A 27649-nucleotide genomic window follows, 5' to 3' on the forward strand; every position below is an offset into this window, starting at 1 on the left:
GCATGCGGCGGCACGGCGCTCTATCGACCTAGCGAGACAGAGCCATTACAGAAAAGACTAATTCTTAATCTTGGATATTGCTTTCTCATTACTCTGCCTCCCTCTGGCCTCTGGCGCGATAACTGCTTGATTAGGGCAGTTATGTCGCCGGGGAGCCCGAAAGAGCGCACCTTTTAATATTAGCCGTCTGACTGATGGCCACGCCGCCGTTCCGGGCTAATAACGGCGAAGCGGCGACCTGCTTTCTTGCCCTTTGGTGACGCCATCGGCATCCTCCAATAAGAATCGATAGGTGCCGATAATTAATTCAGCCCGACTGCACAGATATGGAAATTCAACACTTGTTATCGTTTTAAAAAGAAAAACTGTGTTCAAATATCCATAAAAGCTTATTGGTTTGTCAACTGCCATGTAGGGGCAAGTTATGAGTAAATATTGATAAGATGGTCAAGTGAACATGAGCCGATGCAAACGACCAGGCTAACACAATCATTAAAACAAATGTTTCAACTGTCAATTTAATGAATAACCAATCAATTTGGCACAGTGGCAGAATGGTTAGCATGTCGTTATTAGCATGGTATGTATATCCGAATCGTCCAGATTTTCTGAAAAAAAAATCCTTTTAAAATGCTAAATGAAATGTTGCAGAAGGGAAACTGCTGGCGGGTTGGACCACATTTGGTCGAAGTTGAGGGCAGGAGGAAGAAAATACAATAAAAATGTAAAAACGACAATCGAACATTAGGCCAACATCTTCCATATTACGACGGCAGCTTGTTGTTTATGAGAGCGTGTCGGGAGGAAACCCGAATGAGTCACGCGCGGCGTGGGCGGCCCCACGTCGGCAAAAGCAGCAGTCAGGCCGAGCTCTCTCGCCGGGGAGCGTCGGCAGATAAGAAAACATCTGACAACTTACAAGGAAAGCCAATTCCGACATTTGCCTCATCCCAACTTGCTGTTGAATTTTGAGGCAGCTGAGACGACGCAGAAGTGAAATGAAAGATGTTGCGTGGCGGCGGCGGCTGAGCGTGGAGTGTATTCGGCCTCGGGGCGAGTGTATTCAGTTATTAGCGTGTTATTACACTAAAGTGCACGTGGCTGGCAGACATTACTGTAGCCTAATGTGGTGAACATAGCTGCAAAATCTTTTGGACTCCCCCACGTGCAATAATGTGCACCCCCCTCAAAAAACAAACTGCAAAATATAATATTTAAAGCAGCGGGAGAACGGTGCCAGGTGCATTCACCCCGTACGCACCTCCTTTCCTTTCTTTTTTCTACGGATTGCATTTTTTTTTTTTTTTTTGCTCACTGACGCTGCAAAAGCAGTTTAATGAAGTGATTTCTAAAGCGCTTGGTCAGGAAGCTTCAAATGTTTATAAGGCTGATGAATCCACTTTTCTCATTTGCACTTTGAGAATTGCAGCTGCCCTGTGACTTTGCACATTTGTTGATATCTATCTGTTTGATTTATGCTTTGGGTTTTTAGTTTTAGGATCGGGGTTGCTCTAGGGGTTAAATTTAGGCTTGGTGCTTTTGCTGGCTGACTTTTGTTGCATTGGCGTTCTGTAAGAATTGCGCGTATACATTGACTCGAAGGAACTATTCACGGTGCAGCATGTGCACTTAATGTGAAATCTATGAGAATTTAAGAGCATACAACATCGCTCAATCACTCGGCGGGAAGCGGAATTACCGTGGCCCGGTCGAGCCCTTAACGACGTCGCCGGCTCGCGACTCCCTCGGCGCTTCAAAACACAATAACTGTGAGCGATAAATGGGGCGCATGTGACGCCACGTCATGGCTGTTGGATTCCATTCCAAACTTCCAATTGTCATAAAATAGCTCCTATTGTGACCCACTTGTGAAGAAGCCAAACAAATTCATGAAACGAGTCCATTCTTCATCATTTCAAGCTTTGCTCTCCAGGAATGATTGATTATTATTACAAAAAAATAAATAAATAAGGGCTGCACATTTATTCTACTATTCAAAATGGAATACGAGTGAATTTGTGATTGTGAAAGCGCTTGAATATTCTCCTTTTCATGTCCACTACTGAAGCCATTTGAGGCTTTAAATAATTAAGCAGAGCTCTGGGCAAGGCACTGATTCACATGATTAATTCTCAATGCTTATTGGACCACAGCGAGCGGTTCTCCAGCATCATCCCTATCAACGATGCACACACGATATGGTAAAATCATTCTGAAACGTGAATATTTGGCGTATTACACACCCACCTGATGTGCGCTTGAGATCTACGTAGGCCCGACACCTCCTCAAGCCATAATTGCGCTACTAAATCTTCCTTTATGTTGCGGCAACCGCTGCGACGGGAAATATATTTAATTAGCCTCCAGTGGGGAAAATGCGAGGGAAAAAAAAGGGGGAAAAAAAACTAGCAGCGGTTGTCAGTCTCTTATCGGCTACTTGAGGCGGCGCTGATGCGCAGAGGAGATGAAAAAGGCATGCTAAGCAAAGCCAACGGAAGACGCTTGGCGGCAATAAAAAACGGCGCGCTGTCTCGACCGTGACCAAAACACTTGGCGATGAAATAATGACACAGAAAAATAAGTCTGTTGAGAAGAGGGAAAGTATCGTATTTTCCGCACTATAAGGCGCACCTTCAATGAGTGGCCCATTTGAAAACTTTGTTCATATATAAGGCGCACCGGATTATAAGGCGCACCTTCATTGAATGGCCCATTTTAAAACTTTGTCCATATATAAGATATATACATTTGGCCCGCGGGCCGGACTTTGGACACGCCTGCTGTAGTGGCTCAATATTGGTCCATATATAAGGCGCACCCGATTATAAGGCGCACTTTTGAGAAAATTTGAGGTTTTTAGGTGCGCCTTATAGTGCGGAAAATACGGTAGATTTTTTACATTATTATTGTCGCAAAATTTGTCGCCTAGGCCATTTGACAGATTTGAGGCAGATGGATGGTCCTTGATTTTTGTCTCAGTTTCATTTTTCAACAATTTGATGAATAACGTACACTTAGTTTTTTATATTTTTTGATGGCACCATGGATTTATGCTGAAACAGCTTCCAACAATGCCAAGGACGTCAATACAACAACTTTTTTTTTCTGCCCGCAAATCATAGAGTCGACTTAATTTCCTTGCCATTGTTGTTTTTCTTCTTTGCAGAATGAAAAACTAGTAAACTTCGTCTTTGCGGCGTATTTCTACAAGCTCCAGTGCAAAGAAGTCGTCTTGCACTCATGTTTAATCAACGCATCCTTTCTCTCACCGCTAAGTCAACACGACGCGCATTCTTTAGCTCGCATTTCCGAAAGAGAGGGGAAAAACGAGAGAGGCCGAGGAACACGTCTCAATTGCGCAACCGTTCCTGCGTGGTGCCGGGAGCTTTCTCCTGCTGGAGAAAAGGGACACTTGCCATTTGCATTTAGATGAGCGCGGTAATAGAAAAAGCACAGTGATGAATCTTGTGCCCGAGACAGGCTAATGTGCTTGTATTGGGAAGAAAAATGCAGAATTAAACACTCTGGAGTGAAACGGGATGAGAGCAACACGTGTGTTGACCAACCTCTCCTAAGAAAAGATATCGATGATTTCCAAATTTCTGGATTTTTTACGAGTGAAAGTTAGAGTGCGTGTTTAATTATTTACAAGGTTTTAATTTACGACTCGCACGTAGAAGGGAAACCAAGTCATTGTAGCTCGTCGACGTCTGATTGAAATGAATTGTGACGCCTCGTCAGCGCGCCGGCTTGATTTTCTTCCGCCGCGAAACGAGATTTGGGATGTATCATTTGGACCCGAGCACCCCCCCACCATCTCTAATTTATCGCCATCTGCTCAACCGGGCTGTAAATCCAGGCGCCGACTGACTCTCTCACCAACGTTTTATCTGCTAACATTTAGCAACGTCTAATTAAGAGAAAACGTGGAAGCAGCGATGCAGCAGTAATGGCGGTCATAATAGTCGCCATCTTCTGCGTGTGTGTGCGAGTGTGTGTGTTATTATTCAATGGAGCTAATGAGAGGATGACAACAGTCGTAACGGTTGATGTGATTAAAGAGACGATGCAACATCAACAGTTTGCTAATAAATGTTTTCAAGGTCACGCTGTCGAATTGATCGAGTACGCTAACTACAGCACAGGAAGTTGACGACGGTTCTCAAACGTTTCATCATGAACTCACCTCAGGTTTGCCTGTCGCGGCAAATATAAAAAATAAAACTGCGCCGATGCCATTTGACTTTTACACCGAGACTATTTTTGTGGCTTTAAACTTTGCATTTGCCATTGTTGCAAATGTCAGCCGCTATCTGACAAGTTACAAGCGCTCCGCTTCCTTTCCATCACTTTAATGACACGCAGCAACGGGGGGGGCCGCAAATTCCAGCCACGGGTATCTTTCCTTTGCTCAAACCCGAGCGGCGGGGTCGCTGCCGCCTCAGGGGTTGGCGAGTCAAGCTGGCAAGCTTTTATTGAATGCACATTCACTCGGGCAGGATCGGTGGAGAACAGCGGGAGCCGGCCGGCACCTTCACCCATTATCAGTCCATTACATCGATGTCTCCGCGAGGGTCACAACCACACGCTGCTACTGCTGCTGCTGTGTATGTAACCCTTCTCAGGTATGAGAGCATGCATGAGTGATGCAAATCAAAGATATTCACACAGCATGCACGACTTTAAAGAAGTGGAGAGCAGTGCAGTTGCGATCCATTCAATATGCCGAGAGAGTGAAGATCGGATAAATGTACCGCTGCCGTATTTAAGTGGCATAAGGAAAAATACATTTTCCAGAAACATGTTATGAATTCCCCTTCAGATTTTTCCATGTTCTTGAAGATTGAAATGATCTATTTTTGTTGCCCTTAAACTGAATTGTTGACACAATCGTGTTGAGACAGGAACACAATGTGATAATAACTCCATCTTTTCGAAAGAACATATTCTATCTGCTAATTAGCAGGATTGCTACTGAAGTGTTGAAAGCTCAGTGTGTTTCCCTGCCACAGCAAACCCATCTATCCATTTTCTATCACACTTATCCGAAGCGCTAGCTTTAGCCTAGTCCAGCAGAACTGGTCTCAAATCTGTTATTCGGGATCGCACCCTGCTTCTTTTGCCAACTCATCCGTGACCCTGAACGGCGTAAGTGCTAAGAAACGGATAATTGGATGTTGAGAGTCAGATTTAAACGGCGCTTTCATGATTGTGTTAGCATGTCGTGACCGCGGCGGCGTCCTCCTAGCATAAACACTCTTGGCAGGAGACGCCGGCTGCCATGTGTCCATTGGAGTGTGTGTGTTGGCTCACTCTCATAATGAACCTTATGAAAAGATGAGGACGTTCCAGGTCTTTCAAAGTTCTGGCCTCCACTTGACTAAGCTGGACTGTTTCCATTTATTCTGAGGAGTATCCTCTAGACAACAAACACATCCCACGCCGCATGACTTGAAATAATCGTCTAAGACTTGGATGATGAGGGCTCTTTCTTTTATGATCCTGACTCAAGGTGCCATGGAAGCACAAACCCGTCAAACACTGGTGAACTAGAACTGAGATGACAAGGCAGCAGATCAGAAGACACAAACTCAGAAGGATAGTTGAGTCTGGCATCTTTAAAAAAGCACTTCCCACAACACCAAGATGACTCATGTTATGTTATTCACATTTGTATTGCTTTCCACCACCCGCCGGGCAACACGCACGAGAGCATCGCTAACGCTACGACACGTCGGCCGTCAGTCGAAGCCAAGATGTTGTGCTAACGTCGCTACTTTTCATTAGCTCGCTTCTACCTTGCTGCTTCCCTCCCACTCTTTCCCCTCAAGGCATCACTGATATTAAAGTCTTCTTAGGCTTCGGTGCTGCACCCACTGCATCTTTTGCTCTCTTGTCGTGCAGCATTGTTTGAAGCGTTTTTAGAAAAGGCAAGTTTTCAAACACGACAAGAAAAACATCTAGAAACGCAATATTGAATGTAGACAGAAGCTTTATCAACGATACATATTAAATGACCTTTTAAATTCTGTGAACAGTGAGGTTTGAATAAATGTCATGTTCTTGGCGAGCAGAATGAAATGCAAAGTTCTGTGGCGTTTCCCAACGATCCACGTTATCCACCAAGAATTGAAAGCGACGTGCGAGACCGACAACGATGATACGTCGTCAGCGACGGGTCAGAGCGCTCGACCGCCAGCCCGACGCATGCTAATGAACTTAGCCCATCAAATAAGCACCGAGCTCTCTCGGGGCACTCACATTTTGCAGGGGTTGCCGGAACAGTCATTTTAAATTATGGCTGAACAAAATGAGGAAGGACCTGCGGGAGAGCCTCGTCTGACCCGAGTCGAGCAAGACCTCGTCGGTAAAACTTTTGGTGCTCATTCTTGACTTTTTCGATAATGCAGTGTGAAGACGAGTCGGTGGGGGCGAGTGGGTGAGCTAAGCTAAAAATCCTGCTGCCGAAGTCGATGTTGCGGTCGGCATAATTAATCAAAGACAATCAAGTCAACGAGGGCTCCGCTCATGAAATTACTGGCTTGCCCTCTTGCGCTGCTGATTAGGAGATGAACAACAACAAAACCAGATGATGTCATAAGACCACGACATGCTCATGAAGCATAACCGCAGAGGTTTTTCTAGGGTCACAAACTACATGCAGCTCTGCTTACCATGTCTGATTGAATGACATCTAACTTCTGCATTTCAGGTGATGACGTTCTGAAGAGCGCCGATTCCTGAGCGCCCTTCCTGGCTCCGCCCGTTGGCTACTCTGTCCTCGCCAAAGTGTTTTCACCGTGGCTCAGCTCTCGCCTCCGTGCCACTTCAACTTTGAGAGCTGACCCTCAAAGACCGCCAATGCTAGCAAGGAACTGCCTGCTGCTGTTCCTTTGGTATCACCTCCAGGAAGGCTCGGCCTCGCCGCCACCCACCATAGGGCCGCCCTCCTCGCCATCGAGACCCGGCAGGATGGCGGGGAGGGTGCGCACCAGGAGCTCGCTGGGCTCCGTCAGGAACGGCCCGGCAGGGTTCCAACGAGTTAAGAGGGGCTGGGTGTGGAACCAGTTCTTTGTGCTGGAGGAGTACATGGGCTCTGACCCGCAGTACGTGGGCAAGGTAAGTTTAAAACCAAAACATTTGCAATATTTTGCCATGTTGTTTAATTTGTGGCTATCATGTCACACCCAAAACGGATCAGGATTTATTGATCCGACTGCTTGGTCTTAAAATCGCTCAGTTACCTCACAATTCAGTACATCCAGTCCTCTTTCAAACTGGTGTTGAAGAACTTGAGATACCTTAACCTTGATCCCATCAAGCATAAAAGTAGATCACTAATGGCGAACCGTCATAAGGCACTCACGTGGACTTCACTTTTGCTTGACGATCACCGTCTGCTCTATGAAAAGCAAGCTGAGACGAGAGTGGGCCTTAACGACGTTGATGGTGGCGCGAGCTAGAAGGATAAAAGCCGCAGAGATGAAACCCGACGAGGGTGAGGGCAGGGTGGCGGTGACACGATCTTAGATACAGTTATCAAGTTGACTTGAAAGGGCAGAAAAGATCACAGAACTACTTTCAAAAGAACATAAATGAACCCAAGTGGACCACCGGCTGAGCCGCCAGCATTAAAGTAGCTATTAGAAGGTATTCTGAGTTCAGGCTGAAAAGTGCGATTTCCACTCAACAAACTCGACAGTGTGTCTTTGTGTGTGTTTGTGTGTGTTTGAGAAAGCAGGAGCAAACGAAGAAACAATTAGCAAGCTAATTGGCATCATCATTTCTAGCTGCCTGCTAATTTGATTGAGACAAAGCAGCACATTTTCTCTCACCAATGAGCTTTCTAACGATTACGTACTTAAACCACAGTAATGGTGTCGCGGGGGCTCGTCGTCTTTCCCTGCTGTTGTTTGATTAGCATTCTTAGCATTTAGCATTTATAGATTTTCGCATCAACGATGGAAATTGACCTCTGCGGCCGCGTTTGCTACACAACCGATTCGCACTGACTTTTTACAATGACTATATCTCAAAGGCGGAATCCTGATCCAACTCTGGAATTGCGATGTATTGTGGAATCCGGGTTTGCCTTTATGTTGATGCATGGCCATGATGCATGTTTAATGGGATGCACTGATCCGGTCTCCATCCTCTGCTGCCGTTATTGCACTGCTTTGTTTTTATCTCGTCAGCCATTAAGATGCATAAGTATAGCATCTCCAGCTGTGTGTGTGTATATGTGAGGGATATTTACCATGTCAGCCCGCTGAGCACCTGGCACGCGTTTCAGCAGCACTCGCAGTCTCCTCGGTCGTCTTGTATTAATTTACAGTTTACGTACCCTTTGGGCTGCTCCATAAAAGTCAACGATTTGCGTCGCGGAGTGGACGTGCGGCCGAGTTAAATTCCATTTTGTTCCCGGCTGACATTATTTTCTGCTTGGTCAGTGCGCGTGCACACACACACAGGCATGCGAGCAGAGCCAAACAAATATTGTAAATATTGATTTACTTGAGGTAGAACTTAAACTGTAAAAGGCTCTTTTGAGTAGTGCAGTTTCTCAATCGTCTCCAGGTAGAACTGTGAAAAGATGACGTCATTATCGTTTGTATTGACGACTATTTCGCCGGAACAGGAAACTCTTTCAAACCTGCTCAGAAACAACTTTTGCCCTTTGAGGTGGGAAAACGTCGCAATTTTCACAGGGGCAACAAAGTGGCAGATTACCTGGTAGGATTGAGGAACATTGTGTCGACGCGATGCTACCAGTGGATACTTCCGTGCCCTTTGCCCCCTGTGTGGAGTGTACGGATAATAAGAGAAACCGCCAAATGCCGTCTGTTCGCCTTTGAATGGGCGAGCGTGAGGAAAGCCGCCGCTCTCCTCGTGAATGTATTTACACTCAAGTGGCAACAAGCCAAGTGCCCTTTTCATCTTAATATAGCACATTAATAATTACTAATATGTTTGCAACGAGAACAGCCGCCACTAAACGGGAAGGCAAACAAGCCGCAGATGCTGCTAATTGTCCTCACCGCTCACCAAGGTGCAAATAAAAGTGCGCTGCCGCCGGTGTCGTCTTTACCGGCAACACACACGGTCTTATTAAAGTCATCAAGCATGTTTTACATGTGGCCTCAGCTCACCGCATACAGAAAGGCTTTGCCACCATGTTAAGTCTTGGGAAATGTTGTGAAAAATTGAGTTTTAAAGGTTTGTGCATGGAAAGGGACTACCGTAATTTTCGGACTATAAGCCGCGACTTTTTTCGCAAATTTTGAACCCTGAATCACAAGTTTTAGCTGGTGCAGCTTATCGTCCGGTGCGGCTTATAGTCCGAAAATTACGGTAAACTCTGCTTCAAAAAGGGAAGGAATGTGAGTAGTTAGAGTTTGCCCCTAATTTTTTTTTAAATTGCCGACTAATCGTTGAAATCAGCGGTTTTCAACTGGTTTTGTTGAAGGGACCACCATTATAACCAAGAAGTAACTCGGGGACCACTGCTTTGGCAGAATATTATTTTATTTTGCACCAAAGGAGGATAGACGGGCTATTTATTTGCATCTGTATGTCTATTTTGGGAATCTCAGGTACATTTGACATAATTTGATAAATGATTCACAAAAAATAGCTGGAAAGTAAATCAAGTCTAAATAATAAATACATTTTATTTTTAAAAATGTTACAATTATTTTCTACGTCCAATTTCGCGGACCACCTGCAATACCACCACAAACCGCTAGAGGGCCACCGGTTGATAATCCTTGGTTTAAATGTAACCCAAACTGCAATCGCAGATAGTTCCTGGGGTATTATAACACGAAGACACATAGGAATTGTTTTCATTTATCATGCACGATACACATGCATAATAAAAAAATACAATTGCGAAAACATAATCGAGGAATCGAGGACAAAAATGTTCTGCAACAAGACCCATTTTTTTTTTTTTTTCGATGAATCAATTTGTGCACGTCCTGGGGAGCACGTCCTCCACATCATTGCACATTAGCGGTTCAAGCGGTGAGGACGTCAGGGGGGTTAATCTGCCAATTAGCTCACGCGCAACGCCGTTGATGTGCGAGCTAACGTCAGCCGTTAGCGGTCCGAGCGCTTCGGCTGAGTGGGCGCAGCCATTAGTCCCTCGCATTTTCTCCTGATTGATTGGAATGGGAGTCATGTCGGCTTGTATTGTAACATTCATTTGATTCATTTGGGGTTAGTCACACTCTAATAGTTAAAATATCGAGGAAATATTAAACAAAACTTGAAGCTTTTTCCGTGTAGATGTGGATTTCTGAAGAGCACCTGTGGATGTGACCTTTTGGGGATAAGTGACCAGGAACATCTGGAATAGCAGCTGTGCACAGCAAGGAGGAGACCTAGAAAAAGAGAGGCAGGGATGTGTTTACATTGAAAAATTGAGATGGAGTTGGGTTAAAAATAACCTCAGCAGGGAATGTAAAAGAACAAAGGTACATCCTAATTTCAGGACTTTGGATAAAATTTTTGAATTATCGTATTTTCCGGCCTAATCAAATCATTCTCCATTTTATCTTTTTTATTTCAACTTCAGACGCAACAAATTACTTTATAATCACAAAATAATGATCCATAGTCTTTTTGATTCATGATTCATAGTCTTCAGCGGGCCACTTTTGATTGATTTTATGACACAATGCTTTGGGCCAGTTTAAATTTAGACGCGGGCCGCATTTGGCCCGCAGGCCGGAATTTGGTCCATATATAAGGCGCACCTGACTATAAGGCGCACTGTCAGCTTTGGAGAAAATATGAGGTTTTTCGGTGCGCCTTATAGTCCGGAAAATATGGTATTCTGAAATTTCTGCACGAATGCCCTTGTAAATGTCCAAAACGTTCACTGCGGTGTGACGAGCAAGCGGCAACGCTTCTGACGCTGGAAGACAAAAGGTCATGCATTTACATAAAAGTCAATCAAAGACTTTTACAACAAAAGGGCAGCGCTGCATCCTTTTCCGCTGGCCAAGGAGTGACCATTCTCGCCTCGCCTGAGATTTATTCCGACTCTAAACCTCCTCAGAGGAGTCATAAGGGAGCACGTGGAGCACCTTTTCCACCATGCCCCATTAAATGTGCTTTGGAATTTTGTTGTAAAACGCTCCAAGAGCTGAGGCGTCCCCTCGGAAAAAATCGTGTTTACAGTGGGCGGATGGCAGAAGCTGCATTCCGCAAAGCCCTTAAGTAAGACGGTAAGTAATTAATCGGAAACAGACGAACAGACGGCTGGCGGAGCGCTCGTCGCTGACCTCCAGCCTGGTGAGGACACCACAAGTCTGATAATCATCTGGTTTATCTGTGAGTGGCATCCGGCTCGAGGCGTGGCTAATGTGGTGACACCACTTCTCAGCCATTTGAAGATCCTTAAGGAAGATGGGTTCTTTTGCAGGAAACAACCTAGTCACCTTTTCAAACCGGATAATATTTGTTAGCTGTTGTAGCGGAAATAGGACACCCACTCTTCTGGACTGACTGGTCAAGATTTTGGAAATAATTTTCAGAAAAAAAAAAGAATTCTTTCTATTGATGAAGGATAGCCATGGCTTTGATTTCATCGATGGCCATAATGGAGTCGGCTTCTCGATAAGAGGCCAATAACAGTCGCAAGTTGATGATGAATGCGGCTGGATGAAAAGCTCAAACCAAAGCTAATGATGACCATTTGTCTGTTCTGTCAAAAAAGTACACTGTATGTTTTTCCTGCTTCATCTACTTTTCTCCTCAAACATCCAGCCTCATATTTCCATGGAGATATGATCGCCATTAGTATCACTTACATGTGCGTCCATCTTGTCTGCACGGTGACATTCACGTTTCACATCGGAGTAGAAACCCCCCCTCCCAAAGGCCTACCTTGCTTAACCAACTGTGATATGAGAAAAGGCATCAACCCGATCAATATCTCTTACTAATATCGTATGAGACTGACATGATAAGACTACTACAGCCGTTTGGATGCTTGACCTCTGTGGCCTTAACCTTACACAAAGAGCAAGCATTGCATTGAGTCCTAATTAAAGAATTAAGACCCAATGCTAAAAATCAAGCTCGCCAACATCCCTCTGCCATTACCAGATCAATTGGAAAACCCAGCGATCCAACCATTCCTTCTATTATTTTTTTGGTCACTTATCCGGTCACTCAAGTCAAGTCATCCCAAGTCCAGGTGGAGTCTTAAGTCCTTTACCGTATTTTCCGGACTATAAGGCGCACCTGAAAACCTAAAATTTTCTCAAAAGCCTTATAGTCCGGTGCGCCTTATATATGGACCAAATTCCTAAAATTAAACTGGCCCGAAGCATTGTGTCATGAAATCAATCATAAGTGGCCCGCTGAAGACTATGAATCATGGATCAAAAAGTCTATGGATCATTATTTTGTGATTAAGTAATTTGTTGCGTCTGAAGTTGAAATAAAAAAGATAAAATGGAGAATGATTTGATTTGGATTAAAAATCTAACATGATGCTTTAATCGTGCGCCTTATAATCCGGTGCGCCGTATATAAGGACAAAGTTTTAAAATGGGCCATTCATTGAAGGTGCGCCTTATAGTCCGGTGTGCCTTATAGTCCGGAAATTACGGTAGTTTTGGTCAAGGCACAAGTCAACTGACTCACTTCCAAAACTTTGCTTGGCACTGAGCTAACACAGCCTTGTCTTATCTGTCAATCAATTCAATTTTATGGCCTCACTTACGAGTAGATAGCATGCACGTTTCATACCAGACTTGGTTTGGACTTGGTTTGCTGCAGCGTGTTGCTCAAAGCCAAGCCGCGCAGGCGTAAAGCAGCCACAGATAGCGAGGTGTCATTCGCCGAGAAATGGCCCCCACGCTGATATCGATCAGCTTTAATAACTTCGCTGCACCGTTTCTGATGCCTGAGCTTTCTCGCCGCCTCATAGTTGCGCATTTGCTGCTTCGTCGCAGCTAGCTAGCGTCGTAAGATAAACAAACAAGCATATCGGGTGTAGCTTTATCTCAATCGATTTAATTCACCCAAGTTAATTGGATCTACGGCCCGATACAGTATAACATGATGTATTACAGTCTATGGTTATTTGCATATAAACAGTACAATTTAGTTTTCAATGCACGTATATTTATGGCATGCCATTGGCAAGATTTGAGCAGCAAAGCTCCAAAGTGTCAAGCAGAAACGAAAATCGCCTGTCCATATGCCGCTTGCTTGGAACACGGCGTACGCAAAGAACCTCGGGTAGTGAGCACACGCTGTCTCACAAAAAGATTATTACCTAAACACACATAGCAGCTTGTTGTGGCAAATTCCCACTTCGCAAAACAACACAAATCAAATGGATTCCATGTTTTCCCTGATCACATTTCTTAAGATGAACATTTGATTCCACAGAGGTAAACCGTAGGGCCTTTCAGACCATGTGGAAGGAAAGCTGATTGGTCAAGCTTCCCAAGCGCGTTCCTTCGAAGTGCGCCGTATAACCCCAGTTGCAGAAATCCAATTACTGCATTTTCGACAAGGCCTGCTCACGTTCTGCACCCAAATCAGTCAAATTAATCAATATGCAACCTTTGTGCATCGCAGATGAGAGGCGCCGCTTGGTGCACATCATCCGAGTGTAGCTCGGCACACTACGATCGGGAACTCCATTAATATGGATATCACGCTTCAAATTCATATTGCTGGAGCATAATACTATGAGTATTTTGTGCATGCAAGTGATGGCAGAAAAGTTTTCCCATACAGGATGTGTATTGCGGGAAATGTGCGTATTAATGGCGGGCATACACATTTCCAACTATTTCTGAAAATACATTAGGGAGCAAAGCATTCTGAATTAAGCTAATTTACATACCGTATTTTCCGCACTATAAGGCGCACCTCAAAACCTCCAATTTTCTCAAAAGCCGACAGTGCGCCTTATAATCTGGTGCGCCTTATATATGGACCAATATGGATTCATATATGAGGACTAATTTATTAAAGTAAGCTTTACGTGTTTATTTTGTGTGTTGTGTGATATTAACGTTTGAGCAACGTTGAGTTATTGATATATTGTTATTGTTTTCACTATTTCGAGTGTTACTATATTGTGATTGCATTAACGTTTGAGCAACGTTGAGTTATTTATTTTATGCGCCTTATAATCCGGTGCGCCTTATATATGGACAAAGTTTGGGCCATTCATTGAAGGTGCGCCTTATAATCCGGTGCGCTTTATAGTGCGGAAAATACGGTAATCCCGCCTCCTTCCGGGTGCGTTTACTGATGTGTCCGCTGCATGCACCACATGCACAGATCCACACACACTTTGTTGTTGGTGGTTTTGTTGTTGACACATTTCTCTTCAGACACCCGGCTGTCGTGGTGTCATCATGTCCTAATACCACCGCCCCTGTCGTCATGGTTACAAAAGCCCATTGGCTCCTGTTGAATCATGAAAAGATTATCCCAAAAATAGGATCAAATAAAGATTGTGTTTTGACAAGTCGTACTTTTTATTTGTTTGTGCAATGCAAACCTGCAAATTGGCTCATGGCACTGAATCAGAATGCAAATGATGAAATTAAAAAATGAAGCGCTTGTCACCTCATTAAATTTGTTCACACAAAATGGTAAAGCTTGGCATGAACGAGAAAGGGGGGAAATGTCATTAATTTAAACAATCAAAATCAAGTGTATCCAATAATTTGTTAATTGGCACACAGCAGAGAAACATAATTGAAGACGAATACAAAAAGAAATAATGATTTTATTTTCATTATGCAGGGGGAAAAAAAAAAAAGTATATTCGGTGTTGGTTTGTCCCGCTTAGACAAATCAACAGAACATTGTGTGAGTGTGTGTGTGTGCGTGCATGTGTGTCCGTCCGTCCGTGTAGCCTCCATTCACATGATGGCTTTGTTTCTCACGTTTTTCTCAATTGTGGAGAAAAACACATCACCTCTTTGCCTCGTCCCACAACTCATCGCTGAGATTTCCCGTTTTTGTTTCGTGCTCCTGATCGGCATTTTCACACTGCCGGCTGCTTATATTTGTGTACATCCTGTTTTTGTTTATAAACGCTCATTAGCAGCCTCAATGCTGTCCACAGAGTCTTACCAGTGTGATATTTATCTCTCCTTTTTACGGGGTTTTTCACTCTTGTGTCCTCTCCCGCCAAATTGCACAAGACTGAGCAGATGTTTGCGCTTTTTCTTGGTTTCATTGTAAACTCACTGAGAGAACGTAAATTAGCACGTTTGCAACAGTCCGTCTGTGGGATTTGCAACACGCCGCGGGCAAAGTGCTTTCATGTAACTATTAGCATCTGCGGCGGCCGAGTCCGAGCCAAGAAACACCAAACAATAAGTGGGGATGCTAAATGAAGCGACAACAGCTTGGCAAATTTGTAAACTCCCTCGCGGGTACGTCTCCACAATCTGCTCAGTGCCCTGCAACCAACGACGTGTTTTATTCAAAACATACAAAACCTGCTAGTTTTCAGGAGAGCACCCGGAAGCAAAGACACTCTCAAACTTGATGGCAGAAAAATGCCCAACGGGGACTGCAAACTTTGATATGAGGCAGCGCAAACATCAGCTAGCGTCGTTAGCGAGGTGTTCGTTACCGCAGTCCGTTAGCTGCGAAGTCGTTCCGTTAGCGACAAAACGTGCTTTGCACCAATTCGTGAATAGAATCAGGTCTTAATCTCGACAGTCGGCGTGTATTATTTAGGAGCGATTCATCCTCATTAGTCAAGGGAACATTGTGACAGTGAAATCATTTGGCTTTTCTCTTGACGGCTTGTGTCTTTGAGTTTCTCTCCGCCGTCCCAGACCAGTCGCATCCGCTGACAGCTCTTCCCCGCCCCGAGTTCTCATCGCATCTGTGTCAGTGTTTGCGCTCAGCCAGCCTTCTCGTCTTTTTTTGTCTCGCAGCTTCACACGGACCTGGATCAGGGCGAGAGCGTGGTTAAGTACACGCTCTCAGGCGAAGGGGCCGGCTCCATTTTTACCATCGACCAAACCACGGGGGACATTCACGCCTTACGGAGTCTGGACCGTGAAGAGAAGCCTTACTACACGCTACGGGCACAGGCCGTCGACCTCAACAGCAACAAGCCTCTGGAGCCCGAGTCCGAGTTTGTGATCAAGGTCCAAGACATCAACGACAACGAGCCCAAGTTCTTGGAGGGGCCGTATCGGGCCACGGTTCCCGAGATGTCACCCGTGGGTAAGGCTGCACACACCGCCAAAGTGCACGCTTTGTTTTATGGCCTGTTTGCAGTGTCTTGACACTAAACTAAAGAAGAAGCTCTGAGGTCACAAAGTTAGAAATCATTTCCGTAAAAGCTTTCAAGGCAGGTGACATGTTGTCTCATACATTTCAAGTTGTAGTTTTCACAAAGGATCAGAATGTGTCATGTTCGCCGAGGCTACCTGATGCAGACTCGACTTAACACAAAACAAGGAGACAGAATTGTTGCGCGAGAAAAAGTGACGAGCGTGCGCAATTAGTGCAACATCAGTGAGCTGCCTGGTGTTGATGAGCTATAAATGCCACGTACTTGTTGATAGCTTTCAGAAAGAACACGCAGGTTATTTCCCTCTCTTTATTCTGAGTTTACTGAGTCCAATTTAAGCAGAGCCGCCGTTCACCTTCACGGCTGATGTGGATTCCCGTTTGTAATTGTACAAGTGAAATCGTACCCAAGGTCGCCGAAGCCCCCGGGGAGGGCGAGATCGCAGGGACTCTGAATAAATCATTTTCTTGTTTTGAAGGAAAACGTAACCTCGAGAAGCTTCAAAATGGCCTCGAGAAGTCCGCTTTCTACCTGTTGACTTCTGCTGAGTCAGTCCGTACCGACCCAGAGCTGTCGTATTCCTTTCCGAGTTCCGCCGTCCCGAGGGGCCGCCGAATCTTTGACAACGATCACGCCGACAAAGTCAATGCATGCTAAACATGACACATCTGCAGAGTCAGCAGAAAAGTTGAGTGGATTTATGATGTCGCTGGAGTTCCCTGTAGCAATAACAAGACAGACACTAATGTACACTTACAAAGATGGATGTCATAGAGATGAGACGGTCTGGAAAATGGGTTTCAAACCAGGGCAAAGCTTTCAGATAAAGGTAACGACATTGAGTTGGTCCAGAAAGTGGCAGGTGAGCTCCAAGCCGCCACCTCACTGGCCCTGCGGACTCCTGACATTTGAGAGAAAGCGGGAGAGGCGGCTATTCGCGGCCAATCCCCGAGAGAGTCGATCGAGGTAACTCGCCGGAAGAAGACTTCCACTCTGCCAGAATGGCATCGACGCCCTCAGAGCGGGAACAATTCAAATAAATAAATAAAATGAGAACAACACATGCCGCAAGTGTTGTCGCCGTGGCAACAGCGCTCTGGATAACAATATGATCGACAGACGGCTAATTAGCTGAAACTGATTTTCCCCACAAACATGTCTGATGGATTTTGCCTTCCTGTTATCAACAAGATTTGATAATTGAATTGATTGATTTACAAGAGACATTTAAAACTCTGGGGAGTTTTTCCACGCTCGGCTGGAGTTGGCAAGAAACGATGAGTCGTTAAATGATCAGCTCGTTATAGGATGCTCATTAAATTGTTTTTTTTGTCTTTGATGAAGATTCAATTCAGGATCCACGTATAGAAAAACACAAAGCAATCTGCGTGTCACTTGGACATTAAGAGTCGGTCATTGCGGTTGCCACGGTAACACCGCATCACGCTGTGCTATTAAACTCGTCTGTCACTGGTGGCCGACGCGTGGGCGGGGTGTCGGAGTGGACCGTCGCATCGACCCTAATTGCCGCTTAAGTGTGACATTTAAATGAGACGACGCCGTCCACGTGTTTGTGCCGTTTTTTTTTACCGTTACCAGTTTTAACCTCCCCATACTGTTCTGGTCTACTGCATAGCGCATACTGTTCGTCATTTTTATCCGCGCTCTCTCACCTCGCTCGGGACCGTTGGCGTCCTCCGGCGGATCCGTTCTATTTAAAGATGTGCAAACACGGGAACCGCTGAGGACTTTGGACGTCCTCTGCTCGCGTTTTCATGTCTCTGCACGATGAGACGCACAACGGTGTCTTTTTCGGCCTCAACGTTTTAAAGCCGCTATACGTTCCGACGACCCGTCGCAAAAGTAGAAGCGTATTTCTCAATTGTTTTCACTGATTGCGTTGTAATTTTCCAGCATGCAACGCAACGATCAATTTGGCAGCATCCATATGTTTGCTATGATAAAAGAATTAAAACATTGCTTATTTTTAATTGAAAAGCCATGCTACATAATGACTAATGCTGTTAGGCAAGGTGGATCCGACATAATTACGCTGCTTGGACGACTGCCATGCTAACAACATTGGCAAGCGTGGCTCTCTATTTTCCGTCCTCTTATTTAATAAACTAGGGGGCTTGAACTGCTCTCTGTGTTTGATATTTGGCGAGTTTGTTCTTTTCTATTTTCTCCAGGTAAACCAAAAATGTCACGGTTGTGTGTTTGTTTGCGTAGGGACGTACGTGACGCAGGTGACAGCCACCGACGCGGATGACCCGACATACGGAAACAGCGCCAGGGTGGTGTACAGCATCCTGCATGGACAGCCCTACTTTTCAGTGGACCCCAAAACTGGTAACTCTGACGCACTGGTATTGAGGGATCATGGAGGCTGCTCGAAACAGCCCCTGATAAAACTAAAAAATACAATAGTAGCAGTAGTTGGCGCTATAAAGCGGCACTTCAACACATCGGCATCATAAAAAAGGGCTTTGCTCAATATATTTTGTTATTGTGTTCAAACTAAATTTGATGCAAGTGCTAGAGCAAGGCTGTCAAACTCATTTTTGTCGCGAGTTGCATCGTAGTCATAGTTTCCTTCAGTGGGCCGTTATGACTGTCATCGCCTTATATTGTTTACAATATCGGCTGCACAACAAACTGATCAATAACTAGTTTTGAAATCAGAGAGTAGTACTAAATGTTGAAATATAAAAAAAAAAAATGGGAATAAAAATCTCTATTTTTTAAAAGTGGACTTAATTTTTTTATTAGTATTGACACATAAAGTCGATGCACAATTTGCCTTCGTGGGCCACATAAAAATGATATGGTGGGCCGTATCTGGCTTAACTGTTGAAATATTTTTTAAAAAATGAATGGTCGTAAATTAATGGTAATAAAAATCGCTATTAATATCTCTATTTTTTGAAAGTGGACTAAATTCTTCATTTAGTACTGACACATTAACTCGATTGTCTTCGTGGGCCACATAAAATGATGTGGTGGGCCGTATCTGGCCCCCGGGCCTTGAGTTTGACACCTAGAGGTATTGAAGCTCATGAATACTACTAAGGGACTGAATACAAGTCCTCCCTAATTACTGGTCTAGAGGCACGTGTCAGCGCCCTGGCAGCATCCGGATGTTTCCATTCAACGTCTCGTGATTTTTGCCGGCTGGTTGCTGACTAGCTAATAACTGTTTACGACCGTCATTTGAAAATGACCAAACATAATTATGCATGCTGAAACATTAGCTCTGTTATTTATTTTGTTGTTTATGCTCATGCTCCACCGAAGTCAATGCAGCAGAACGGTGGTAAAAGCTTCTGCACTGGGGGCAAAGGGGGGGATGGTTTTTTTTCCCTAAATTTAAGGGGGAATTCGATTTTTTTTCCACTTACTATTTAAAATCATTTCTGTCAACCATACTTCAAAATACACAAAGAATTGTAGCACATTTAATGTTCACTTTTGAAACCTCTTGAAATTTCTCAATGTTTCCATGGGGGCAGTGCTAGGGTGTTGCAACTAGGCGAGCGGCTCCCCGCACAAATGATCTTCAATCTTTCTTTGCGCAGGATTGACGCCATATGCAAAAATAGAGCCCAATATGTAAATGAACCCAATTGTGACAGCAACAGCAAAATTCACAATAGATCACATTTTCCCAGAAATGGCAGATTTAATGTTATTTAATTTCACACTTCATGGGTATGCACGCACTCCAGACACACTATGACTTGTATACACGCTATTAAAAAGTCATAAGATGTCAACAGTCTTTGAAAGGACACTTTTGCCGACAGCGGGACAAGCGGGACAGTGCGTAATCACATCCTTTCATGCATATCACCACGGCGGACGACAGGTGGAAGGTGTCGCCACTCGTAGTCGAGCACCTGCTGAGACGGGATGACAAAACAGCGGCAACTCCAAACACAAATCACGCTGCGAGAATAAATGTTCTCCCAGCTGGGCGTCCGTCTATCTGCGCAAACACTCCTAAAAAATCAGGAAACAAACAATCGACACGCGGGAGGGGAGCCCAACGGTGTGAACGGTGCGAACAAAAATCACCATTCCGCCTTACAAAGGGCTTGAAAAACATATTTGGAAAATTGGACTTTGTAAAAGAAAACTAAAATCTCACCAAGAATAAATAAAGCCCCGCAAGCCTGACTGTCTTCAATGAGTGGAGCCCAGAGTTCAAAGCAAACATGGTGAAGCAGCATTTGGCTCTTCTGCTGCATGCGAAGGCCGCGTGATCTTAAAAGCGAATCACGGCAAATTAAAAAATTTGTCAAGCGATCGCCATCGCTGTTCCTCGAGTGCAGACGCGTCTTCATATGAAAAATGCACGCTCGTGACTCCCTGCTGTTGTCCGCCCACGTTGACATTTGTGCCCGCTGGCCGTTTGCGCTACGCCACAGGCGTGATCAAGACGGCCTTGCCCAACATGGACCGAGAGGTGAAGGAGCAGTACCAGGTGCTAATCCAGGCCAAGGACATGGGGGGCCAACTGGGAGGGCTGGCCGGGACCACCGTGGTCAACATCTCCCTCAGCGACGTCAACGACAACCCGCCCAGGTTCTCCAAAAGTAGGTGCTTTCCACTTCAAACTTCTTCGCTTCACTTCACCCCAATCGCTTCAAATCACTGCAAATTTGACACATTGGAGTCGTTTTTTTCAACGTTGGTCCAAATGATGTACTGTATTTTCCAGACTATAAGGCGCACCGGACTATAAGGCGCACCTTCAATGAATGGCCCATTTTAAAACTTTGTCTATAAAACTATAAGGTGTGCCATTAATGCATCATGTCAGATTTTTAATCCAAATCAAATCATTCTCCATTTTATCTTTTTTATTCCCAACTTCAGATGCAACAAATTACTTTATAATCACAAAATAATGATCCATAGTCTTTTTGATTCATGATTCATAGTCTTCAGCGGGCCACTTATGATTGATTTCATGACACAATGCTTCGGGCCTGTTTAAATTTAGGAATTTGGTCCATATATAAGGCGCACCGGACTATAAGGCGCACTGTCGGCTTTTGAAAAAAATTTAGGTTTTTAGGTGCGCCTTATAGTCCGGAAAATACGGTATACATTGTTTTCGGTGGGTGGACCAAGATGTCTACAAATAAGCAAAGATTTGGAGCAGTGGATTCAAGTCAAAGTCATCGGAAACGTGTCATTTGAAGCGGATGGAGCACTCTGTCGTCACTCAAACACTGACTTCATTGCGTTTTGGGAGTCGCTTCATCAATCAGTCAGTCTCATAAAATTTGTTTGCATGGCTGCGATTTTATGCCAGATACGTTTCCTGATGCAATGTTTAAGGGAAGCAATCTATCGCACGGCACTTGACGAATCAATGAAGTGACAGCACAAAACACAACATACAAAGTTGAACGAAATGACTAATAATTGTTTGTGTAAAGTTTCATTTCTAATAAGTCATACATGTGGCTGGGCAGTAATGAGTTGTTCTTGGCAGAGGATGAAGAAAATACACCTATCGTTGTCCAAATATTTGTAACGCAGAGACTCCGATGCTATTTGTTAGCATTAAGCTAACAGAGGTTACAACTAATGTATGCTTTCACGCTGATGATGTCGCCGCTATCGTATCGTTACGTACACGCATCAGGAATCGACACCCCGTCCAAACCCGGACTGGACGCAACCGCTGAGCAGATGCTCAAAAACGTGTTAGCTTGGACATTTCCAGACATTTCCACCACCGTGGCGCCGTACGTGATTGCACAGTTTGTCACGATGGCGCACAAAAGGTCGACTTGTTCTCGCATGGCCGCGTCGACAAGGTCCGGTAAATAAAGCTCGTCGGCCAGCCGTTGTTTTTGCTCGTGGAACATCCTTCTATATTTAGATTGCAGCTTGCGCTGAGGGGGCTGACTCACACATTTCAGCACGAGGGTGGAACTTTACATCTTTTTTATGAATTTGCCTCTCTCAATCAGCAGGTCAGAGTGGGTTGACAATGAAAAGAAATCATTTTCTGGAAAGTTACTGACGTGCGGTTTTTGTGCTGTGGCCGACGGCAGCGGCAAGGCTCCGTAGCGAGCCCTGGAATGTAAATCGAGCCGAGTTGCGGAAAGCAAAAGTAGATATTTCCATAATTCTGTCACGGCACAAAGGTTGGCGCCACGTGCCGATGCTTCTGTACTCGGCTGAAGATGTTTCAAGTCCTCACAAGAGCTGATGACAGCTTAGCCCGAGAGAGAGTTCTACTTTTGCCTTGAGATGATGGCTTCTTGCAGCAAACCTTTCTCGAAGCGAAGAAAACTACACCTTTTCCACCTATATTGCGATCTTCTCAAAATGTCTTCGCTGGCTTTGCTCCTTTTCAGGTTTTTTCCACTTGCGCGTTCCTGAATCTTCGGCGGTGGGCTCGGCGGTGGGCAGAATCAAGGCCCACGACTTGGACGTGGGCAGGAACGCCGAAGTGGAGTACACCATCGTGCCGGGCGACGGGGGCGCCATGTTTGACATCACCACCAATGCGCACAATCAAGATGGAGTCATCATTCTCAAGCGGGTGAGTGGCCCGCCCACAAAAACGCGCAACATTTGGATTTGGGTTTCATGGAGGGTCGACTTGAACTTCAGCTGCCACTCTAGTAAAAAAAAAAAAAAGAAAATCGCAAACACAATTTTAGTGGTAGAAAGCCGCCCTAAAATGAATACACGCTTTTTGGATGGAAGTAAGGGCGGGTGCGAGGGGACACCCTAGCGAGGTTCCTCGATGACCCCTGAACCTCAGCTTGCGACCCTGCGTGTCGGCGTCCCTGTGCGCCGGTGAGCACTCGGCGTGTAGCGGCTCATCCGGTGGGCCATATGTTCTGCCGGCTAAGTTGATTAAGACTCCCAGAGGTCGGCTTTGATCCGCACTGCAATTTATTTCCGACATGAACCCACGGCATCAGCGGGGACGCCATTTTGCTCGGCCAACTTTGTAGCAAAACGTTAGAGGAATTAATTACGTCGGGATAAAGCCTCCGAGGTCTATCATCTCTCGTTTGAACAAAAGAAGACGTTACAGGCCCGCACTAAAATTAGGGAGCAAAATGGAGCAGCCGCTCGGCATATATTAAAACACGATAAGACGCGAGTTATTAACTTTGGCCTATATGATTCGGGAAGCTTCAAATGAGCTCACCTAACATTGTGAGCCAAAACATAAAAGAGTCAACGCGTGCGACGTATTTCTTGATGCGATTTGGAGACCCCTTGTGGCCATAAAACGCATCAACGGTATTCCCTGACTTGTGAACATTAGCGCACCATCCATCATGTCCGAATCCACTCAAGTCAAATAACGCGGCGCCGCTTCCCGCGGGTTCCGTGTTATTTCTCCTTGGATGCGGGGGTGGGAGGCCGTTTCATGAGCGCCACTTTGTTGCTTTTAAGCAAATACAAAAAAAACAATTTTGAAGAATCTCCACTGTTACTATTGTGGTAGTTGATGCAATCATGTTCTACAAGCAGAATATCAATATCGTTAGCCTGCCTTGCTAATGTTGCACGTACAACGCTAAGCAACACAATTGATTTTGCCTTCGCCAGACGACAGTCCAAATGAATGCGTGGGTAGTTTGGGCCCACGCGCACCCCCTCACACCCCCTCTGTGTGTTTTACACAAGTGCTACTATTCTCCGTTCTACTCACACATACAGAATTGCTCGCCCTGCACCTGCGTGCTCGCTTACTAAACGTGCTTGCTTACCCCGCCACTCCACCCACACGCCTGCGCACCTCTTTGGGCAGTCCAAATTCAATTTGTTGGAACTCACATTGAGCTTGAATGGAAATGAAAGGACGAAAGGTGTCACATTCATCACGCCTAATAGCAGCCGCCGCTAAACTCGCTTTTGTCAGGCAGGGAAGGGGAACATTTTTGGGACATGTTAATGCAGATTGTTAATAAAATGTTAATACTGTTGCCTTGGAAAAATGAAAAAGAGGAAGGACGAGGCTTTAATTTTGAATTAAAGGATGAGCACAAATCTCTTGGTTGATTGTTGAATGGTTCATTTAAATAGAAGCTGCACTTCCAGTTTGCATAAACGTGACACTCGCTTGTTTAGCATTAGCTCAGGGAAAATCTCCTAATCTCGATTTCTTATGAACATTGGCGTCTTATAGCGGGGATTCTCAACATACATTTCACTAACATACATTTACAGTGATCCCTCGCTACTTCGCGTTTTGTTTATCGCGGCTTCACTACATCGCGGATTTTTTTTCCAAATTAAAAAAACATTTAAAAGTCAAAATAAAACTTCTAAATTGAAGAAACATGTGTCTAACCTTTAGGACAATGTAATATTGCTCCAAATATTCGTTTACATTCCTTTAGTCCGTTTTCGCGTGTTAACACAATCGCGAATTAGCATCTTTCCGCCAACTCGTTAGCTTGCCCAGTACTTCTTGTTGGTGACCGTACTTCGTGGATTTCACTTATCGCGGGTGGTTTTTGGAACCGATTATCCGCGATAAACGAGGGATTACTGTACTTTCGTTTAATGATCCTCAAAAGATTCAGATACAATTTGGATTCAACTTTTACAATGGCTAACAACTCGGATTTTTTTGGGGACATAGAGCTTTCACTTTCACTTTCAACTATGCAATTTGCAGCCTTTGCGTATCTCGAGGGGGATGATTGTTCATATGAGAAAGTTAAATGTGCCTGGCGTTGAGTGGAACGCCATCGCTCTATTTTTAGCACAAAAGGTGGTCCCGATCCTTTTTGATCCCCGCCACAAGATTCGCACAGGCAGTAATTGACAGTCGTACGCCGCGTGATGTTATTGTTGTCGGCAGCTTCAAAGTGTGCAGCTAAGTCAATTTGAACAAGGGAAGTGAGGAGGACGCGTCGGAGGCATCTGCCTCCTGCTGCAAAAATGACAAAGCATGGCAAAGGCCGGCAGCCAGCCAAAGAGGCAACCGCTGCACTCACACATAGTAAGTTAGAGTAAGCGACAGCCTCCATCAAAGTGCGCAAAAGGCGGGTGAGGAGTGATGAAGACAATGGATGAAGGTGTGAGGGAGCTGAGGATAAAGCCTTCATGAGCTACTTGCTGTGTTCTGACCCGCCCACTCCATTGTCTTATTCGGGATTGCTGCAATCTCCCCAGAGAGCAATCCTTCTACTGCTCTCCTTTCCTCCCTCGTTTGACTTTCCGCACACACACACAAATGCGCAGGCAACCTCATTGTACACAGCCGAGTTTGGCAGAAGCCAAATTAGAGAGTGAGGAAGGTTGGCTATGATAAGAGGATCAGGCTGAGTAATGGGTTCAAAGGATGATCATTGCTTTCCCAGACTGGCGAGGAAAAAAAAAAAAAAAAAAAAAACAGGCGTGAAGGGGCCTCGCTGCATCCCATCTGCTAAACATAAGATTACGTGAGACAATAGGTAAATCCGCCAAAGAATTCCCGGGCAGGCGTGCGGACCGATCACACGTGGTACGACGAAGGACACGTTGACAAACAAGAGCCTCGGGTCGCCTCGCCGAAAATGGCTTCCTCTCCGATTAAACGTGGCGTTTGTGCCTCTGCTTGTTTATTTACCTTCTCCCGGCAGACGGAGGAAAGCGAGCGCCATGCAAATCTGCTAGAGCCAGCCTCGGGGGCTGAACCTGAATTGTTTGAAGACGCCATGTGTGGCATCATATTTGGCTGCGCGCGTTTGTACAGCGCCGAGTCCCGTGCGGTTCTCTCGGAACGGGTGTCAGAAGTAGGTCGAGTCCAGGCGATATGGTTTTGGACAAAACCAAAAACACCTATGCATTTTTTTTTGCATAAGGAAGGGTGTGAAGCAGCGTTAGTGTTGCCATGGTGATGCTGATGTTAATGCTGATGTTGAGCGGGGGTTCTATTTTGGGGTTTCTCATATGTCAGCCCACCTGCACTGAAATCTAGCCTGTAATTATCTGAGCAGCGTGCATAAAATGGCTCCCCAAAGCAAGAATCCGTTTTTGTATTCCGAACTGGTCGACTCGGCTACGTGGAAGTCGCCTATGCGACTTGCTGCAATCTCTTGCCAGTGCAAAGAAAGTCTCCATCGAGATTATCGTAACGAATCGAAAGGTGGCTTGAAAGCTTTCAAATGGAATGAAGCTAAGCCCAAAGCAAATCTGTCTAATGTCCCGACACAGAAAGCGCTAGTATCGCTTGCTAAATGTTTCATTTGTCCAAATGCTTTTTGGGATGTTCCAAATCCTAAACCAATAAAAAGGGAAAGTACAAAACCAATAAAATTGAGAGGGGTAAACTCGCCTTAATCTCCAAACGGGGCCAAATCCTCACAGATGAGAAAAAGCAGGACTCACTGGACTGAAAATACGTCTTTATGGGGAAAGTCTTGTGATGCAGAATCATGCCACTTGAAGATCATTTGTGCATTTGAAGGACAAAACGTGAGGAATGCTTCCCCCTCGTTGGAGTGAGAACATGGTAGCCTGCGTTCGGATTTCAGGACGTCGCTGAAACTTTAGCCTTCCCGCTCAAAATGCTTGCAAAAATAGAAGTGTGTAGTCAACATTCTGCTGGAAAACGGCAAATCGTCTGATGTCGGCACTTTCATTTTTTAGTGCATAGAAACCAGCAATGTCCCGCGGATGGATGGATTGGGAACAAAATGACGGGAATTACGAGTTGTTTCTCGTCGTTTGCTCTGCTCGTACACATGCACAGATGTTCGTGGGCCCGACGGCGAAAACGACTCCGGCTATTGATCTCGGATGAGCTCCGTTTAAGCTTCTCCAGTCAAAGCAATCGACAGGATTGAGGCAAGAAGCCTTTTCATCCTCCCTGCCATTAATTAAGGACTTCATTTTCCTAAAGCATCTCGTCAGCTTGGTCCACTTCCTCCATCATAAATGTGATTGAAGACGGGAGCGAAATGAAGCTGCCTTTCACTTTCTGTCATGAAACGATCCAGTACTGGGAATTGAGGCCGCCCGCCGGAGTGCTAATAAAACCAATCCGCGACCTCAACTGCGTCAAGCCACTTAGATACCATCATTCAAAATCAATACGGTCCGAGATGGAACCGTAACCCCGACAAAATTTGACATTTCCATTGGGCTGAGCGGTGGAAAGGAAACTGCACAAATCTGATAAGGAGGATCCAGATCATTTATGCAGGAAGGATATTGCACATTGAAAATCAATAGCGCACTAACAGAAAAATATTCTTGGACAGCATGGCGATGTTCAAAATTGATACGGGCGGATAAAACGTAGCTTGCTCACATCTCAGCTGGGTCCCTAAAAATCAATCGGGCCGTAATGCCCGAAATATA

At 45.1% G+C, this 27649-nt stretch overlaps 1 protein-coding gene across 1 annotated transcript in view; it reads left to right on the forward strand.

The window, feature by feature from the left end:
• LOC119139149 (cadherin-12-like) overlaps window positions 1-27649 on the forward strand; it is a 51221-nt gene that overhangs the window by 6756 nt on the left and 16816 nt on the right. Inside the window, exons 2-6 of the mRNA XM_037279566.1 lie at window positions 6713-7119; window positions 15942-16236; window positions 18539-18658; window positions 20737-20904; window positions 22687-22874. Coding sequence (XP_037135461.1) covers window positions 6862-7119; window positions 15942-16236; window positions 18539-18658; window positions 20737-20904; window positions 22687-22874 — 1029 coding nt within the window. The 5' untranslated portion in view covers window positions 6713-6861. The remainder of the gene's footprint in view (window positions 1-6712; window positions 7120-15941; window positions 16237-18538; window positions 18659-20736; window positions 20905-22686; window positions 22875-27649) is intronic.

The sequence above is a fragment of the Syngnathus acus genome, chromosome 20 (assembly GCF_901709675.1).
Source record: "Syngnathus acus chromosome 20, fSynAcu1.2, whole genome shotgun sequence".
In the NCBI taxonomy this organism is placed as follows: Eukaryota; Metazoa; Chordata; class Actinopteri; order Syngnathiformes; family Syngnathidae; genus Syngnathus; species Syngnathus acus.